Raw genomic sequence first — 19,218 nt, forward strand, 5'->3', positions numbered from 1 at the left:
TGCTCCATTAATACAGGTGTGTGCCTCCCTTTGTGTGCGGCAAGCTGGAGAGCAAATCGATTTTTTTGACCGCAGTGAAAATGTTGTTTTTGAAAGGCTAAATGCCAACAAATATGGATTAAAGTCGAATTTCTCGTTCAATAAAAACATGTGAATATTGTAAATGATTACAAATATTTTTTTTCAATAAATTTCGACTCTTTGGACTTTACAATGCTCTGAAAATGTTGTATGGCTTGAAACTGAATATTTTCTTAGATAAAAACGAATTTTGGAAATTATTACATCTATCTTTTTTTCAATAAATTTCAACTTTTGGACTTAACAGCACTCTGGAGTTATTGGAAACGTTTAGATCACACGAGTCCGAAACAATTCTACGCAGCCACAACTGGAATCTAATTCTACAAATTGTGTAATGCTCATAATATTAGCCTGATCTTTATCTACAACTGTGCCCAAATACCGAGTTTAAACAGCTATTTAGTAGCAAAAAATATCTTTTTAAATAGTTTTATATACAGGCTTTTGAAATGATCCAGTATGTGTGTTATTATTTAGTTATACATGTGCAAATCTAAATGTGACCCGCTGTGATCTTTGTCGCCTCCCTGAACCAAGAGGCCCAGATAGAGGCATCTCATGGAGAGAAAAATACCTTTGGTTGTACAGTTTACTTTTTTCTGCGAAGGTAAAACTTCACTCCGTCTGTCCAATTTATTTGGGCTAAAGTGGTGTGTTTCTCTCTAAAGGCACCGGAGCATGACAGCTACTAGCAGTTAGGAAGTTAATACTGCCTTCAGTGGGGTAGCGGATGGCTGACAGGGCTCTAGAGAGGCAGCAGGAGGGCTGACGGCAACAAACAAACACACACACTAACACGTGTCTCTTACTAGATCTATGCACTCGTTCAGTTTAGGTTTTAAATTGTAGTTCTTGATATTGCTTTATTCTCCACAGAACTATTCCTTTAACGCTGGAGTACGTAGAATAGGAGCAAATATGATTAAAAAAGACAGGTATGAGACAGGTAATCTGAAAATAATCATGTGCCTCCGTGTCCTTCAGGTGCTCCTGACGGCATCTGCAAGATTTCACAGACCGGAGTTGAACAACCAATCAGAGCCGAGCGGGAGCCTTGCCGTCTCTGAGCAGCTGTCAGTCACTCAAGAACTCCGATCAAATGGTCAAACTAGGCAGCGCTGATCAAATATGAATTAATATTCTGTTACTGTAATGCCTATTTCTCATCGCTGCCTAGTTTGACCGTTTGATCGCGAGTGGTTGACAGCTGCCTCCTGTTGAATGAACAGCCAATAGGAACGCTCTCTCTCTCTCTGAAATGACCTGTGATTGGTCAAAGTCTCCCGTCACGGGCTAGATTTTTCTAAAGCCTGAAAACAGCCATGAGGAGGTGCAGAAGTCTCTCTCAGAACACTTGAATTACAATATGCTGAAAGATTATGATGATATTCTTGCCCAATGATGCCAAATATATTCTGCCTACTGCCACTTTAAGATTGAAAGTCTGAACATTTTTGGAAGAGAAACACAAGAAAATCTAAAACTAGCAGAACATACAGGATACCGTTCCAGCTATCCCACTGAGCCAGCATGCTGTCCAAAACTGGCATTTAATAAATGTCATTTAAAGAAGCTGTCAAGGTGAACACGCTTCGGAGACATGGAATAAAATAGTTTAATTGCCCCATGAAATAAAAAGATACAACGTGAAGTTTTCTCCCCTGCAGATGCACACATTTGACTTTATTTATATCATTCCCATTGATGTATCGCAATGAGACACCACCCCATCGGTTCACAGAATAATCTTCATTTCATATTCTTAAAAGGAAGCGCACGTTCAAAGAATAGCACCATGGATGTCTCCACTGTTAAGTGGGTCTTTGTGGATGTGGATTTGCCTCTCTCTGTAGAAGCCTATAGTCTCCTCTCAGATCTGGGGATCATGTAAGGCTCCTTATCTGAGACGTAACCTTCAGTACAAAGAGAGCCTTGAAGATCAGAACGCTGCTTACAGCCCATGATTCCAATAATACTGATTCAGAATAACAACGGTGGCCGGCCTGAATGCAGAACAACTATTATTCAGAGTCTTTGAATGCAGTTTTCATTCTTTTCTCAATGAACAGAACGAGATCGAGACGCTGAAAGCAGAGAACGATCGCCTCAAGTCCAGCGGCAACGCCACGCCGACGGCCACGCCACTCAAGACGGCCCGGCCGCCCTCCGAGACCTCCAGCACGTCCTCGTCCTCCTCGCGTCAGTCCCTGGGGCTGTCGCTCAACAACCTCAACATCACGGACACCATCATGTCAGGTCAGTTCAGCGTCAGCTCTGGCGTTCCGTTGAAGTGTTTGTGTCTAAATCAGCGTCAGCAGCCTGCAGGTGTTTCTTGAGAGTTGAGAGCGTGAGAGTGGTGGAAGTGAGTGAAATGGACAAAATAATAATTAGGGCTGTCAATTGATTAAAATATTTAATTGCATGATTGTCCATAGTTAATCTTGATTAATCGCACATTTTTTATCTGTTCAAAATGTACCTTAAAAGAGAGATTTGTCACGTATTTAATACTCTTATCAACATGGGAGTAGTGATGTATGTATATATTTATTATTGTAAATTAATTAACAACACAAAACAATGACAAATATTGTCCAGAAACATTCACAGGTACTGCATTTAGCATAAAACAATATGCTCAAATCATAACATGGCAAACTGCAGCCCAACAGGCAACAACAGCTGTCAGTGTGTCAGTGTGCTGACTTGACTATGACTTGCCCCAAACTTGCATGTGATTATCATAAAGTGGTAGTAAGTCTGTAAAGGGGAGACTCGTGGGTACCCATAGAACCCATTTACATTCACATATCTGGAGGTCAGAGGTCAAGGGACCCCTTTGAAAATGGCAATGACGCTAAAATTTAGCGTAAAGTTGGAGCGTTATTTAACCTCCTTTGCGACAAGCTAGTTTGACGTAGTTGGGTACCGATGGATTCCTTAGACTTTCCAGTTTCATATGATACCAGTATCTTCTCTCTAGCTTTAAAACTGAGCCTGCTACAACCTCCGACAGATTGATTGCGTTAAAGAAATTAGTGGCGTTATTATCACGTAAACTCTGACAGCCCTAAAAATAATGCTTTCACTGCCAATCAGGACTGAGTATTCAACAGAAAACAGAAATGTTTGTTAGTCTTTAGAAGGACAAGTTCTTTTTTTTTATTTCTAAACTGTTGGCAGGTGTATTCAGCTAATCAGAATGAAACCTCCAAGTTTTGGCGTTGTCAGCGCCATGTTCTTTTGTCTAGTTAAGCTGTAGGACACACTTTAACGGTCTGCAGCAGCTCTCAGGGCAGATTTTTTTTCTTTTCTCCGTGGCATCAAGTTGGATTAGCTCTCTCCACACTTGCCTCGATAAATTTGAGAGAATTGTGTTTGCGGAGAGAAATGATCCGGAGTAGCCGCATGAAATGATGAAATAGCTGCTCTCTCTGCTGCGAGGGCTGGCAACGCAGCAGGAGCCCGTTACACACACACAAAATCTCTCCAGGCCAGCTCCGTTGGAGAAGTGAAAGAGTTCTGTCCCTCTCACTTGTCCTGTAATTAACATAGAAGGCGCGGGCGCTCTCCGAGGACTCGGGCCCTCATTAATTGATGGAGGGATGAGCCGAGAGCAGTGACGCGTGGGAAGACGAGTGGGCCAACGGGCCGTTATCGCCCCAACACAGAGCCCTCAGCTAAGGGAAGCCAGCCGAATACAAAGTACCTCCTTCCCTCTCCGAAAATGGAGTCTGGGAAAATGGGAATGAAGAGAGAGGACCACTTTAGTCAAAGAAAAACTTTATTTCCATTTGCAGTAATATATATATGTATATATTTGGCGGTATGGCTCTGATCTGGGACCGCCCTGCACATCCGCGTGCCGACGTGGATCCACGCGCCTACGTGAAAGTATAAGGCAAGCAGAGCACACCTCCTTGCCCTTCCATGTGCATGCATGGAAAGCCAAAACAGACTCTTACCGACGACATGTTCAACTCAACAAAAACCTCAAATAAACCTCATTTTGAATGATTGAATTCTTTGTGTCCCTCCCCCTAGATTGTACTCTATTTAATTTCCTGACACAGTCGTTCTTACATTATCATTCTGTGCACTCGCTAGAAAAAACTCTCTGAATGAAAACATTGATTAAATGCAAAAGTAATTATCACATGAAAGAAAACCCATTAGCTATCTTTTACTTTGGAGTCTGTTTGTCCGTTTCCAGCTCTAATTTGCCAGCGGGGCAGAGTGAAAGTTTGTTTTCTAATGAATCACGGCTCTGACAGAAAGTTGTGTGTTTTCAGATATTCTGCTAGATGACGGCTACGAGGGCAACCTACGCAAAGAGGGCCGGAGTGTGCGAATAGTGGTTACCATCAGCAGTGGGCAGTATACCACCAAGGTTAGTGGATGAAGAGTGACATCATTTCTATTTCTTCTTGCTAAAAACCACTGAAAAAAAATTCTGACTCTTGTTGTTTTGATCCGTTTGACCACTCTTCAGGGTAAACAAAGCCACGCGTACCTGATCGGGTCTATAGGTGTGAGTGGGAAAACCAAGTGGGACGTCCTGGATGGGGTCATCCGACGCCTCTTCAAGGTAAACACAGCATTTAGGCACATTGACACTTGTCATATGAGCAGGAATAGCACACACATAATAACATTAAAGAGGACCTATCATGCTTTTTTCCCCTTCCTTTAGGTTGTTATATAGTTTTATGTGCATGTAAAAGGTCTGCAAAGTTACAAAGCCCAAAGTCCACGCCAAAGGGAGTTACTCTCCTCCACTGAAACGCTGCTCCTGAACTTCCTGAAACGCCTCGATTGAAGTCCTTTTCTTCCGTAACGTGATGATGTCACCAAGTAACACATTTTGCTTCGCGGCTAGTTTGGCATGCCCTCAAACAAACCTAGTTAGATCGGAGTCTTAAGAGTTTGGTTTAGTTGACCAAACTCAACTCAAGTGTTTTTTACAGCATGTAAACATGTTTCTAGTAAAAACTCCAAATACAAGTATGAACCTGAAAATAAACATAATAGGTCCTCTTTAATGATGGTTTCATTCCAATGAGGTTCCTGTTGTAAAAATGTGTTTAACTGGAATTACTGCACATTCATTTAATTTAAAATACAATTTTGAGATGAAACTAATTGGAAAAAAAAATAGAGTAATGCATGTGCTCTCATTACAAATGCTGTATCCATCCAGCCGCACAGAGGCCCATATTTATTTATGAGGCATTTTATTCCACTTGATTGCCTAGAATTGGATTTTGTATGCCACATCCTACCCGTGGATGAAGGCATACCTTTTTCATCTTCTGAAGTTAATCTTAAGAATTATATACCTACAAAAATATTTAAAATAAAATCCCTGCCCACCTGAATGTGTGGCAGGTGCATCGGAGGAAACCACAATGGAAATAAAAATGAAAAAAACTCCTGCAGACCGGCTCTGATACTGCTATTATATTCATGTATTTACAATGTTTTCATCATGAAATTAAAGACACTATAACACACATTAAGCTTCACCGAATTACAGTCTATATTTAAGCATGATCAATAGTTCCTCTGATCGCTCCCTTCCTGCAGGAGTATGTGTTTCGGGTGGACCCTCTGACCAGCCTGGGTCTCAGCTCAGACAGCATCGTCTGCTACAGGATGGGCGAGGTGGTCCGCTCCCACTCCTCCGAAGTGCCTGAGCTGCTGCCCTGCGGCTACCTGGTGGGCGACAACAACATCATCAAGGTCAACCTCAAAGGTACAGCAGCAAGGATACAAAGGAGTTTCTATTTCAGGATTGCGGCTGATGTAGAAACCAGAGTTCTCAAGGAATGTGTTAGAGAGTAGAGAAATAAATACTAACTTATCCATCATATTCCCTCCCTCCTTTCCTTCCTTCCTCTTCCTAGGTGTGAGGGAGAACAGCATAGACAGCCTGGTTTTCGACACGCTGATTCCGAAGCCCATCATCCAGCGGTACCTCAACCTGTTGATGGAGCATCGTCGCATCATCCTCTCAGGACCCAGCGGCACCGGCAAATCCTTCATGGCCGCCAAGCTGGCCGAGTACATCATCTCCCAGATGGGGCAGCAGGTCACCGAGCACAACGTGGCCAGCTTCAACGTGGACCAGAATTCCAGCAAGGTAGGAAGAGGAGCTCAAACTAAGGCAGCGATTTTTTATTTCTCACCCAGTCAGCCTTATCTACAGTACTTATGTTTCAGTTTACTAACTTCCTACATCTCCCAGAATGCCTTTCAACAATGCATGTGCATGTAGAAGGAGACTTTTGATGGTGAAAAGCAACCACCAATCTACCAGACATGGTTTTGTATATCACCTGGACATATTAAAGGGAAAGTTCAGATTATTTGAAATGGAGTTGTATGAGGTACTCCTCCATAGTCAGTGTATTACCTACAGTACATGACGGTTTGCACGCCTCCAGGTTGGAGATGCATACAGGAGTACCAGCACGGGAGGAAAGCTATGTAATGCAGTGGACGGGGCCGGCAAGAAAACGTGTCAAAAATCAGTTTAATCATACAACCCCACTTCAAAACACCTGGACCTTTAACAGATCTTCAAATATGTGCACCTGGTTGCATTACATTTTCATTCTGCCACTGAGAATGGTCTCTCTGCCTCTCCTACCATGGGTTTCTCCCTATATAGTCATACTAGCATTTAAATAACGGGCTCCAGAATGTGACATGCATCACCAGTAGCTGTGTATGTTAAAAAAAAAAAGACATTGTAATTTGAATTATAGTAAAGTCTGTCCAGAGGGAGAATAGCCTGAACAGGAGTGAGCATACAGAGCTGTAAGGCTTTCATTTAAATAACTAGAGTTTAACATAAATTTAAAAAAAGAAACGCAAGGACTCAGATCATATTGCTCCATTTAAGTTAAAAAGAAATTGCCTGCAAATGAAAACCTCTTCGTATTTCTTCCCCAGGACCTGCGTCAGTATCTGTCCAACCTGGCAGAGCAGTGTAACTCTGAGGACACGGACACAGAGCTCCCCACTGTGGTGATCCTGGACAACCTCCACCACATCGGCTCCCTCAGTGACATATTCAACGGCTTCCTCAACTGCAAGTACCACAAATGGTGAGTAAAGACGGGCATTGTATTAAAAAAAAATCAATAAAATCTTAACTAAAAGATTTATAATGTCAGAATAAGACATTTTAAAAAAAAATGACAGGCCTAACACGGCAACGTGATGCAGCCGTTTTAATCTACATTTAGTGATTGATTTTCGATTCGGCATTCCCAGTATTGTTCTTCTAAAGTTTTTTCAACTTCTTCAACTATTTCTTCCATACTTTTTTTGAACTTTAACTACTTCTGCATACTTTCAGCTACAGAAACCATTCAACCATCAAAATATTCAGCTCTTTAAGGACATTAGTGATATGACTTTTCTTGTTTCAACTATTTATACTTTTTAAAATATTAAACTTTTTTCACATTTGTTTTTACAATGTAACTCAATGGAGAAAATCTTCAAATCCTCTTAAACATACTCCTCTTTGAAATGCTACTGCATTGCATTTGGTCTTAAACATTTTTTCAGGCAAGTCATTTTACATTTCTGCATTTTCAGCAATGCTTTGCAATTAATTTCAGCTGTCAGCATCCCCACTCATTTTCTCACTTATCTTTGTCTCTCTCCAGCCCTTATGTTATCGGGACCATGAACCAGGGTGTTTCCTCTTCTCCTAACCTTGAGCTGCACCACAACTTCAGGTTTGTGACACACACTTTAACTACAACCTTGACTTCTTCAGAAATGTCACTGTTTGAACTCCGTGACGTCTCCCATTGTTTTTTCGACTACGGTTTTGTAGCCTCGAGTTCGGCATTTTGGCCATCGCCATCTTGGTTTATTGATACCGGAAGTGACACGAGAGGGTGGAGCTAAGTGCAACCGAAAGCTGAATACAAATTTTTTAGGCGACCAAAATGTTAAAATGAACTTTCATGAACTGAAAACACACCGTGAAAGGGTTAAAGTTCTAAGATGGAAACACGGACAACTCCCAGACCGGACAACGCTGTGGTACCGTAAACTCATGTTTACAATGTTTGCTGAGGTAATAAATCAAGTGAGAAGTAGGCTCATTTTCTCATAGACTTCTATACATTCAGACTTCTTTTTGCAACCATAGGAGTCGCCCCCTGCTGGCTATTAGAAAGAATGCAAGTTTAAGGTGTTGGCTTCATATTTCAGACCCGGAGGTTGTCCACTTTTCCGAACCAAGACGGCAAACTTTATTACTCCTTTCAAACTTGATAAAGGCAGTGCAGACCAGATCCACTTCTTCTGTTCTTACCTTTCAAAATAAAAGCTTTAGACATATAATATTCGCATGCAAGTTCGCATTTTCATGTTGTTTATTTGTCACCCTCCTGGTGTGTAAAGGCCTTCACTCATCATACTGTGATTATTAATAATGTGTGCAGATGTTATTGGTCCCACAGATAAATGACTTGTATTTGCTTTGCATCATCTCACCTGTCAGATAATGTGTTGTGATTTCACTTCTCTGTCAACATTTTACTTCTCCCAGATTGTAAACTAAAGGCACTTTCACAGGCAGCGCTGTAATTACATCTCTCAGATAATTAGCTTGTTAAATGGAAATGATTAGACCATAATGCTTGCTCTGAGTGGGAATCATTTCTGCTTGGCATGTTTGACTAGCTGATGATTTGGCAAATATAAAGTCATTAGGGGAAAGCTCATCATGGGCCAGACATGAATTTAATATGAATATATTATGGGAAAGTGAAATAAGGCCAAATCTCTGAGCTGCTTTGATGTGGTTTAATGTTGAGCTTTATTTATCAGCTTCTGTTTAACCATCGATCGCGTGTCCTGTCGTAGGTGGGTGCTGTGTACCAACCACACCGAGCCGGTCAAAGGTTTCCTGGGCCGTTTCCTGCGGCGGAAGCTGATAGAGACGGAGATCGATAAGAACATGCGCAGCAATGACCTGATTAAGATCATCGACTGGATCCCCAAGACGTGGCAGCACCTCAACGGCTTCCTGGAGGCGCACAGCTCCTCCGATGTCACCATAGGTCAGTCTCACACACCGACACACTCTCTTTCTCTCTCCCTCGCTTGTGTTTGTACTATTAGACAGATACCGCAGCTAGTATGGTATAGTCTGTCTACTGAACACACTAATATTGAGTCTTTGGTTAAGTGTAAGTGAGTTTGGTAACCCTGTCAGATGTTCTTGTGCCTCCACTCTTATATCACTCTCTTCAAAGCCACCAAAAACAGTCATTTTACCTTGCAGAACTTGGAAGTTGCTGATCTACCGCTGGCTCTGATAACAGTTTCTCTACTCATGTTTTTTCATCTTATTGTGTGACTTTGGTGAATCCAAACTAACCCCTTTAAAACACCAAAGTCACACAATAACACAAACAAAGTAACCGATCGAGGCAGCGGTTAGACCAGCAACTCCAGTGTTCTGCAAAGGTAAAATGACTGTTTTTGTGAATGCAGTCTGGTGGCTTTGAAGAGAGCATAGATAGATATAACGACTACAGTTCTGACAGCAAGGTAAAGCAGTGAAAATATACTAAATATAGCTTACACTTGAACAGATATTGATGTGTGTGTTGAGAGTCTGCTCCGTGTCTTTTGGTCTTTCCACCTTTCCATTCAACAAATGCTCATCACCTGGGCTCTTTTGTCCCTCGACAGGCCCCCGTCTCTTCCTGTCGTGTCCCCTGGATGTAGAAGGCTCTCGGGTTTGGTTCACTGACCTGTGGAACTACTCCGTGGTGCCCTACCTGCTGGAGGCTGTCAGGGAAGGGCTTCAGGTACGTCCTGGCAACACTTGAAATGAACTTGAAGTTGCTGCAATTTGTAATTGAACCAATAATAATGGTCCAATAATATAATACAGTACAGACAGGGGTCATTCTCTGATTCACTGATATAGGGTAAGAATATCTTTCTTTGCTTGCGTCCGTTTCCCTCCCGAATTATTCATACCTCCTCCTCCCTCTTTGACACACCTGCAGCTATACGGCAAGAGAGCAGCATGGGAGGATCCGTCCAAGTGGGTGAACGACACGTATCCGTGGAACGCCGCCTCGCTGCAGCAGGACGGCCAGTCGCTGCTCCAGCTGAGGCCGGAGGACGTTGGATACGACGGCTACAGCTCGTCCAAGGAGGGGGCCTCGTCCAAGCAGGTGTCTCAGAGCGACACGGAGGGAGACCCGCTGGTGAGGATATACGCAAAACTACTGTAGTGATACTTCTGTTAGGTAGTTTCTAGTTCATGTATAGCATTCAAGACAAGTAACAACATAGGAGAATGAGTGTTACCTTGGCGGAAGGAGGCAGAACTATTCAGCAAGGGTAGACAGAGAAAGAGAGAGAGACAGAATGGATTTCCATTTGGTGGGTTATTGCAGCCCAAGACGACAAAGGGTAGTCATCCAGCAACAACTGGCAAGTGTGTGTGTCCGTCCAGGCGAGACCAGTTTTTAGTGCAGGTGTGCCAAGGCTCATATTCAGGAACACTTGAAGCGATTCGCCAGATGCAGCAGCTCATGTGCATTATTTAGTCCATTAGCTCAGTAGCAGGGATGAGAAGTTCTGCAGTTTTATTGCGGTGATTTACCGCAAGTGCGTTCTAAAGTATGGAGACAAAGTTTGAGAGTCATAACACTTTACATTTATAACAGGTGTTTTTAAAGATAGCGGTTGGTCTGCTTATTTTCGCCAGATCGGTTGTTGTTTGACGTGCAGTTTGAGGGGGGAATTCACCCGTCGTAGAACAGCACAAAGTAACGCTGCCTCGCTCTCTCTTTGTCAGCATTGCTGAGGATGCAGTCGTCTTATCTGAATAATTATATTTGAACTGTCAAAGGACAAAACCTGATTATAATATGCAACGTGAGTACAGGATTTACAAAAATAAAAAAAACACAAATCACATGCAGTTTGGGGGCAAGTCATAGTCAAGTCAGCACACTGACACACTGACAGCTGTTGTTGCCTGTTGGGCTGCAGTTTGCCATGTTATGATTTGAGCATATTGTTTTATGCTAAATGCAGTTCCTGTGAGGGTTTCTGGACAATATCTGTCATTGTTTCGTGTTGTTAATTGATTTCCAATAATAAATATATACATGTATTTGCATAAAGCAGCATATTTGCCCACTCCCATGTTGATAAGAGTATTAAATACTTGACAAATCTCCCTTTAAGGTACATTTTGAACAGATAAATAATGTGATTAATTGAAGTATGTCTGTGCAGCATTATCTATACCAAACATTTCTATATATCATTAAGGCGTTTCTTTGTCTGTACGTTGCATTTCCAGATGAACATGTTGCTACGGCTGCAGGAGGCCGCTAACTACTCCAGCACGCAGAGCTGCGACAGCGACAGCACCAGTCACCACGACGACCAGCTGGACTCCTCGCTGGAGTCGGCGCTATGAGACCCAAGAGAGAGAGCTGCGCTGTTGCAAGGACACCAGGAACCTTTGAACCTCCGTCGCTATACCAGACACCTCTAATAGTGCACACAGACGTATGAAAAGTTTTATTCATCCAAAATGGTATATACCCAGAACGCATATTTTTTACATTACAATGGTGCAATATTAAAATTGAAAAAAAGAGTTTTAAAGAGCAGTAGCCAACTTGGTCATCAGTGGTGATAAAGTGATAAACAATCATACAAGTTGGATCCATATATATATTTTAAACACATCAAATAGTCATTTTTTTTAATGGATGTATAACATTTTCGAATACAACTTTTCATATACGTGCATGCAGGACGTGTCTGACGAGGGACAGTCGACTTCCACATTTGTGCTCAGCCACGATGAGCACCCGGTTATTTCAACTGTGGGTGTCAATCTACAGAAAAAAAAAAAGAGAAAGCCAAGAGTTTAAACTGGATTTTTCTTTTTTTTATTATTATTTTTTATCCCAGATATATCTTCAGATGTTTACAATGGGGGGGCAAGTTCTGTTGTTTATGTCTTTCCTTGTTTACAGAGGTGCTTCTCACACACATACACTCATGCACTTACACACAGGCAGCAGGAGGACACTGTCCTTTAATCAGAGGCTTCGATCGGGTTCAAGCCCCCATGTGACCAACAATCCAGCCTGCCAAAGTGTCCTTGAGCAAAGGCACTATTTATACCCTCATCTCTGACCACCCCACCTATGAGGGAGTCAAGTAAGAGGAGAGCGTTGAGTGTTATCAGGTGATGTAGTGCCCTCTGGTGGCCGACGATGGAGGCTCAGAGCTGTTAGAAAACTGATTCATCACAGATCCATCAGATTTTGCGTCTAATTGTTTACCACTACATCACCGTATTTGGGCGGCTTTGCCTTTTTCTGAACATAAAGAGCCCAACTAGGATGACATTTTCATCACCTACACCTACATACGCAGACACACCCTCCTGCTCAGTCGTCACTTTGAGCTCCATGGTGCTGGTCTCCTGCCCTGAGCCTCCTCAGTGTCAGGTACTGCCAAGCCGCTCCTCGCCGCCCCGCATTGCCAACGACAAGCACAACGAAAGCGTCATTGTCCGTGTGTCATCCAGCCAACATTGCTACTGTGAAGAAAAAGAAATGGACAAAGTGCCAACGTTCCCTTTGATTTACTGCCAAATGTGCACACACACAAACACAGACTTAACATCACAAGGCACAGCTGACCATGGTCGTAGATTAAGTTGTTCTTGGCCTTCCACACTCCACACGCCGGATGTCACTCCATAGCTTTTCAAAGCACCCTGAGAACAGCAGGCAGCGCCGTCTGTGGCTCACAAGGCTGTCTTAGTTGACCGTTCGCTAAACCCCTCCCTCGAACCAGCGATCGTCAACTCTTATCAAGCTTTCTCCACATGTTAAAGGGGACATATCATGACACTTTTTCAGTGCTTGTGCAGATACATTTGGGTATCTGGAGTGCCTGCCAACCCACGAATTGTGAAGTAAGTCAGTTATTTTGTGGGCTGTCTAGATCAGAAAACATGTGATTCAACAAGCCAATCAGATTTGGCTCCCCTTCCTATGTCACATGCAGGCTCATTAGAATATAACACCCATGGCGATTTGGGGAAACTCTCGCGAGATGGTTAAGGTTAAGCACTGATCTCAAACAATTCAGTTAAGGGTTAAGATTTGTGCAAGTTTTTGCGCAAACTCAGATCAGATTTCGCAATTTCGTTACCTTCTAGACACAACCCTTGAGAACTACCTTTGCAAAGGTGCACCATTTTTTTCGCAAGCCAATCAGAGATGGCCGCTAAAACGGAGCATTACAGATATATTCAGACCGACCGTGTGAAAATAATGTGTTTTTTGAACATTAAAGCATGTAAACATGTTCTTTTAGAAACACAAAAATACACGCATGAAGCTGAAAATGAGCATGATATGTCTCCTTTTAGTTATGGTGTGTACTTCGAGAGATGCTGAGCAATTTAAAGAGTTTGGAGGGTTAGTTGCAAATGTTAACATGATTGGCTAACAATTAGGTCACAGTAGTCCTCATCCTAAAAGCCTTCTTCTCTTGTAACGTTAAAAAGTGAAAACATACTGAAAATACAAAACAAGTATGCAAGCTATACAGCCAAACAGTTATTTTAGAATTCAATAGCAGTGTGCTTTACACTGCGATACAAGAACAATGCTGTTGCTGGATCAGCAACTGGTGAGGATGCTGACTGTTTGCCCTTGACATCTAGCTTTAGCTTAATTCTTTTAGCCCGGAATCATGTATTTAGCACATTTATGACCTATTTACAAGATTATCGATTTAAAACAAGTCAGCATAAAACATTAAAAAGTAGCGACAGCTGTGGTCGGGGCTTAGCGAACAGTCAATAGCAAAACAGCTGTATTCTTGTGACATTTCCGTTAACCTGCGTGGATAAGCAAGCGGGTGGTGTTTGCTGCGACGGGGATATTTAGAAAGTAATATTAAAAAGCCTGACTTTGAAACACATATGAATCAGAGCTAATCAATCAACAAAGTAATATTGAATTGAATGATGCAAGCTGCCAGCGTCCTGCTTGGAACTTTTTCTGGCGCTCATTTGATCAACATCAGGAGGTACCAAAAAATAATCCAAAGTATTTTGAAATGCAAGTCAACCAGAGCTGATTAAAGGAACAACGATACTGGTGCTTTCTCACTGCCTTAAATGTGCAAAAGTTTGGGACGCATGCTCTGCTCCCATTGGCTAAAAGTGAGAAGATGTTGATGTGGGATGATGATGATGATGATGTTGATGATGATGATGATGATGATGATGATGATGATGATGATGATGATGATCTGCTTCCTGCTATGTCGAAGAAGCAGCTCTTTTTGTTTGTTTGTTTGTCGCTCCCTCTTCCTCCAAACCGCCCTTTTCTTGTTTCTGACAGTGGAAGTATAAAAGAGTTGATGCTGTATTTCAATTTAAAAACTGACCAATATTGTAAAAACATTTAAAAAGGGGGTGGGTGTATTTTTTAAGTTGTCGTTTTCTCGCCTAGTTGAGCTGGGCTCACTTGAACTGACAGGAGCACAACCAAACTGTTTATGGGGGGTTTTTCTAGCCTGACGAGCATGTTTTGAAGCTTTTTAGAAAAAGGGGGGATGCATCGAGAAGAGACCTTCACCCGTTACGTATGCGTGTATCGGACGGAAGCCATTTTTGAATTTTGATTGTCCTTCTCTTTGTTTTATTAACGAGTGGGTTGGTTTTGCACACTTTGAGGTGGGGGTGGGTTGTAAATACTTTAAGTCTTGCACAGTGAATCAAAGATGCATTCTGCCCTGTTGATGTTACAAATATGCTTAATCCCGCTGAGTAAATTATTGTACTTTTGAAAACAGAGAGAGAGATAAAAAAAAAAAAGAAGCAAAAACTCAACACGCTGTCAGAAACAGGTGTGTGTCTTGTGGTGATTGGATGTTTTGCCTATGCAGGAGGCATAAGGTGTACAGTAAGAAACAGTTTTTAACTCACTAAAATCACAGAAAAAATAGGCACTTTTCCAGTATTCTCCCCCTCATTCCTGCCGTAATATTCTCTCCGTCTTTAGGAAATGTTCTTTAGATGCACTTCCTCTCTGGACATTTTCAACCCCCGAGCTTATCGCCACGTTAGGCTGTCCGAGGCACCCGAAGCTGACCTGACACCGTACTGTATACATTTACCAACAACCCAACAGGTGCTACTGGTCAGTCAAAGCCCATCAGAGACCAAGAAGTCATGTTGTCACAACCTCAGGACAATCCTATATCCTCTCTACAATCCTACCTGTGCTCAGCTTCACACGTGTCTCTGCAGCCAAGCCTCTGATATTCGCAGCCTTGTGTCTGCAAGGTGCATGGTAACAGGTCGCTCCTTACCTACAGTTAACACCCATATATCAAACCTGAGCTTAGATCTCCCACAATCCACCTCTTCTCAGCTACTCTAACACTCCCGTCGTAGGCCGCGAGTTCCCGAGCAAGCAAGACTCCGTTAAACAGTGTTACACCATCCGTGTTGATGATCAGCTGGTCATTTTTCTCCCACTTAACACTTTGCAGTTACATCTCAGTTGAAAAACCATAGCATTTAACTCTGGTTTGAGAAAGATTTTTTTTTTTTTTTTTCTTCTTCTTCTTTTTGGGTGAAACATTTGTCCTTAAATGTTTTATATTTTGTACATTTGTATGTAACATATCATGTAAATAGACAGAGACAGTGATTTAACTCATCTGGAGGATTTTGTAGTCTTTGTAAAGCCCTAATAAATGGTATTTGGTGTCACACGAGCAAACAACGTGCTGAGCTTTTTTTCTGTGTTCGATTGAAATGTGTTTGTGTAACATACTGAGCCTTTTTATTTTTTCAACATACTATGACTTTTTTATTTTTTAAAACATACTATACTATGACTTTTTTTCTTTTTTCAAAATATTATGTCTTTTTTATACTATTTATACTATGACTTTTTCCCACATATATTATGACTTTATTTTTTTAAATATACTATGACTTATTTTATTTTTTAAAACAAACTATGACCTATTAAATTTTTTCGACAAACTATACTATGACTTTTTTTATTTATTTATTTTTAAAAACTGACTTATTTTATTTTCTCAACATAATATACTATGATTTCGTTTTGACATACTATACAAGGACTTATTTAATTTTTTTGACATATGATACTATGACTTTTTTATAATATTTTTTAAAACAACTGTGACTTTTATATTTTTTTGACATACTACGACCTTTTTATTTTTCTGAGGTGCTATATTATGACTTTTTTACTTTTTCGACATACGATACTAAGATTTTTTCCCAAAGTACTATACTATGATTTATTTATTTTTGCGACATACTATATTATGACTTTATTATTTTTTAAAACATACTATATGACTATTTTTTCCAAATAAATACATAAAAACAACATTCAGCTTTTTTCGACATACTATATTATGACTTTATTTATTTTTTAAAACATAACTATGACTTATTATATTTTTTCGACATACTATACTGTGACTATTTTTTTCCAAATAAATAAATAAATAAAAACAACATTATGCTAAAAAAAAGAAAAGAAGAAGAAGACCAATCAGCAACTCGGCCTCTGATTGGTCGACACTCGACGCAGTGCATCTTGGGATATACCTCAGCAGGTAGTCTTCAGCTAGCTAACAGGTAGCTAACAGGTAGCTAACAGCAACAACTCCTCTCAACACGGATCAATAGATAACTAATCACTAAAGATATGAACTGTTGGATTTATTAGTGTTATAAAGTCTCTAAATACCTTCACTGTTGTTCTCTGCTGGATTTATAAAGCTTCTAAAGAGACACGATGCTCGTCTGAAGCTACAACACCAGCAGTCAACGGGAAACGGTCAACGTTCAAACACCAACGGTCAACGTTCAAACACCAACGGTCAACATTCAAACACCAACGGTCAACATTCAAACACCAACGGTCAACGTTCAAACACCAACGGTCAACATTCAAACACCAACGGTCAACACCAACGGTCAACGTTCAAACACCAACGGTCAACGGTCAAACACCAACGGTCAGTGAGAGGAGTCAGTTTAACTACAGTGAGTCACTGAGATGTTATTAAAGTAGTAATTAGAGGACTTTACTGTCAAATTGAGGTTTAATTAGTCTCCTATCTTTATGTTACCATGGTCACCTTCATGTAGACCTGCTACCTGATTAATCACCATCATGCTCATCACCTGTTCGGGTGTTGGGTTAGTTGTTTGGGTTGTTGTTATAGGAGCTGGACTAAACAAAAACAATCAATAGTCTTTTATATGAGTAACAGAATTGTATAAATTCTTTTTTGTAAATTAAAGTAAGATTATGGGAATAATCTGTATTACTGTTCTGCCACCTGTTGGGTGTTTGTGGGAACTACAGTCTTGTTTTTGTTTTTTGTTTTTTTTAAAAAGTCAGTATAGTATGTTGACATTTTTTTGAAAAAAAAGTACTACTATAGTATATGGAAAAAAAGTCATAGTATAGTATGTTGAAAAAAAAAGTTATAGTATAGTATGTTGAAAAAAAGTCATAGTATAGTATGTCGATTTATCATGACAAAAGGTCATAGTATAGTATGTCGAAAAAAATAGTCATAGTACAGTATGTTGAAAAAAAAAAAAAAAAGTCATAGTATAGTATGTTGAAAAAAAGTCAGTATAGTATGTTGGAAAAAAAAATCAGAGTATAGTATGTCGACATTTTTTTGAAAAAAAAAGTCATCATATAGTATATCGAAAAAAATAGTCATAGTATGTCGTAAATTTCATGAAAAAAAGTCATAGTATAGTGTGTTGACATTTTTTTGAAAAAAAAGTTATAGTATAATATGTTGAAAAAAAAGTCATGGTATAGTATGTCAAAAATTTCATGAAAAAAAGTCATAGTATAGTATGTTGAAATATTTTTGAAAAAAAAGTACTACTATAGTATATCGGGAAAAAAAGTCATAGTATGTCGAAAATCTCATGAAAAAAGTCATAGTATAGTATGTTGGAAAAAAAGTAATAGTAAAGCATGTCGAAATATTTTTGAAAAAGAAAGTACTATTATAGTATATCGAAAAAAAAGTCATAGTATGTCGAAAATGTCATGAAAAAAAAGTCATAGTATAGTATGTTGGAAAAAAAGTAATAGTAAAGTATGTCGAAATTTTTTTGAAAAAAAAGTCATAGTAAAGCATGTCGAAATATTTTTGGAAAAAAAAGTACTACTATAGTATATCGGGGGAAAAAGTCACAGTATGTCGAAAACTTTTTGAAAAAAAAGTCAAAGTAAAGTATGTCGACATTTTTTTAGAAAAAAGTCATAGTATAGTATGTTGAAAAAAAAGTAATAGTATAGTTTGTCGAAATATTTTTGAAAAAAAAGTACTACTATAGTATATCGGGAAAAAAAGTCATAGTATGTCGAAAATTTCATGAAAAAAAAGTCATAGTATAATATGTCGAAAAGAAAAAAAAAGTCATAGTATAGTTTGTTTAAAAAAATCATAGTATAGTACGTTTTTTCGACATACTATGACAGTAATAGCAAAACTCTCACTTCGTCACTGACTGTTTGCCCTCCTGTCCTCTGCTAGGCGCTACAGGATATCCTTCCAGGACCAGCAGGCTCAAGAACAGCTCTCTCTCCTCAGTTGACACCTTACTGAAGTCTGCACATCTGTGATAGCAATTATATACTCTGTTAATACTGTTCATAATGCTCATACTGTGTATATATATATTTCATGAAATTTGACATACTATACTATGACTATTTTGTATGAAATAAAAAAGTTGATATTTGCACTGACAAATTATCTTTAATTTCATTTCCATTGATTTTGTCGTTAATTAATTTTAATACAATTAAGTTGCATGAAAGTGTCTTTTTAGGAAACACAGAAGTGCAGTGCATGCCAGGCAGTATGAGAACTTTCAGCAGTGGTTCCCCGGCATTGTTGGAAATGGGTAATTTGTGTGTGTCAACGGATACACATACCTTTTTGTGAGAAGGATAAACATTCCTTCCTAGTAATTGGTGACAGACACTCAAAATA

General features: G+C 40.0%; 1 protein-coding gene and 1 long non-coding RNA gene across 17 annotated transcripts in view; both read left to right on the forward strand.

The window, feature by feature from the left end:
* Positions 1-15,017, forward strand: part of nav3 (neuron navigator 3) — a 470,935-nt gene extending 455,918 nt beyond the window's left edge. For all 16 annotated transcript variants that reach the window (XM_074626295.1, XM_074626296.1, XM_074626298.1 and 13 more), the window contains 11 exons: positions 2,154-2,340; positions 4,377-4,474; positions 4,577-4,672; positions 5,671-5,839; positions 5,991-6,226; positions 7,042-7,196; positions 7,767-7,838; positions 8,980-9,176; positions 9,814-9,932; positions 10,137-10,340; positions 11,450-15,017. In XM_074626295.1, coding sequence (XP_074482396.1) covers positions 2,154-2,340; positions 4,377-4,474; positions 4,577-4,672; positions 5,671-5,839; positions 5,991-6,226; positions 7,042-7,196; positions 7,767-7,838; positions 8,980-9,176; positions 9,814-9,932; positions 10,137-10,340; positions 11,450-11,569 — 1,653 coding nt within the window. In that variant the 3' untranslated portion in view covers positions 11,570-15,017. The remainder of the gene's footprint in view (positions 1-2,153; positions 2,341-4,376; positions 4,475-4,576; positions 4,673-5,670; positions 5,840-5,990; positions 6,227-7,041; positions 7,197-7,766; positions 7,839-8,979; positions 9,177-9,813; positions 9,933-10,136; positions 10,341-11,449) is intronic.
* Positions 15,018-16,494: 1,477 nt separating this feature from the next.
* On the forward strand, positions 16,495-17,054 carry LOC141762281 (uncharacterized). Its single transcript, XR_012592776.1, has 2 exons — positions 16,495-16,819; positions 16,964-17,054. It is a non-coding gene; the product is annotated as an uncharacterized LOC141762281 (long non-coding RNA).
* The last annotated feature ends 2,164 nt before the right edge of the window (positions 17,055-19,218 follow it).

The sequence above is a fragment of the Sebastes fasciatus genome, chromosome 23, assembly GCF_043250625.1.
Source record: "Sebastes fasciatus isolate fSebFas1 chromosome 23, fSebFas1.pri, whole genome shotgun sequence".
Lineage (NCBI taxonomy): Eukaryota > Metazoa > Chordata > Actinopteri > Perciformes > Sebastidae > Sebastes > Sebastes fasciatus.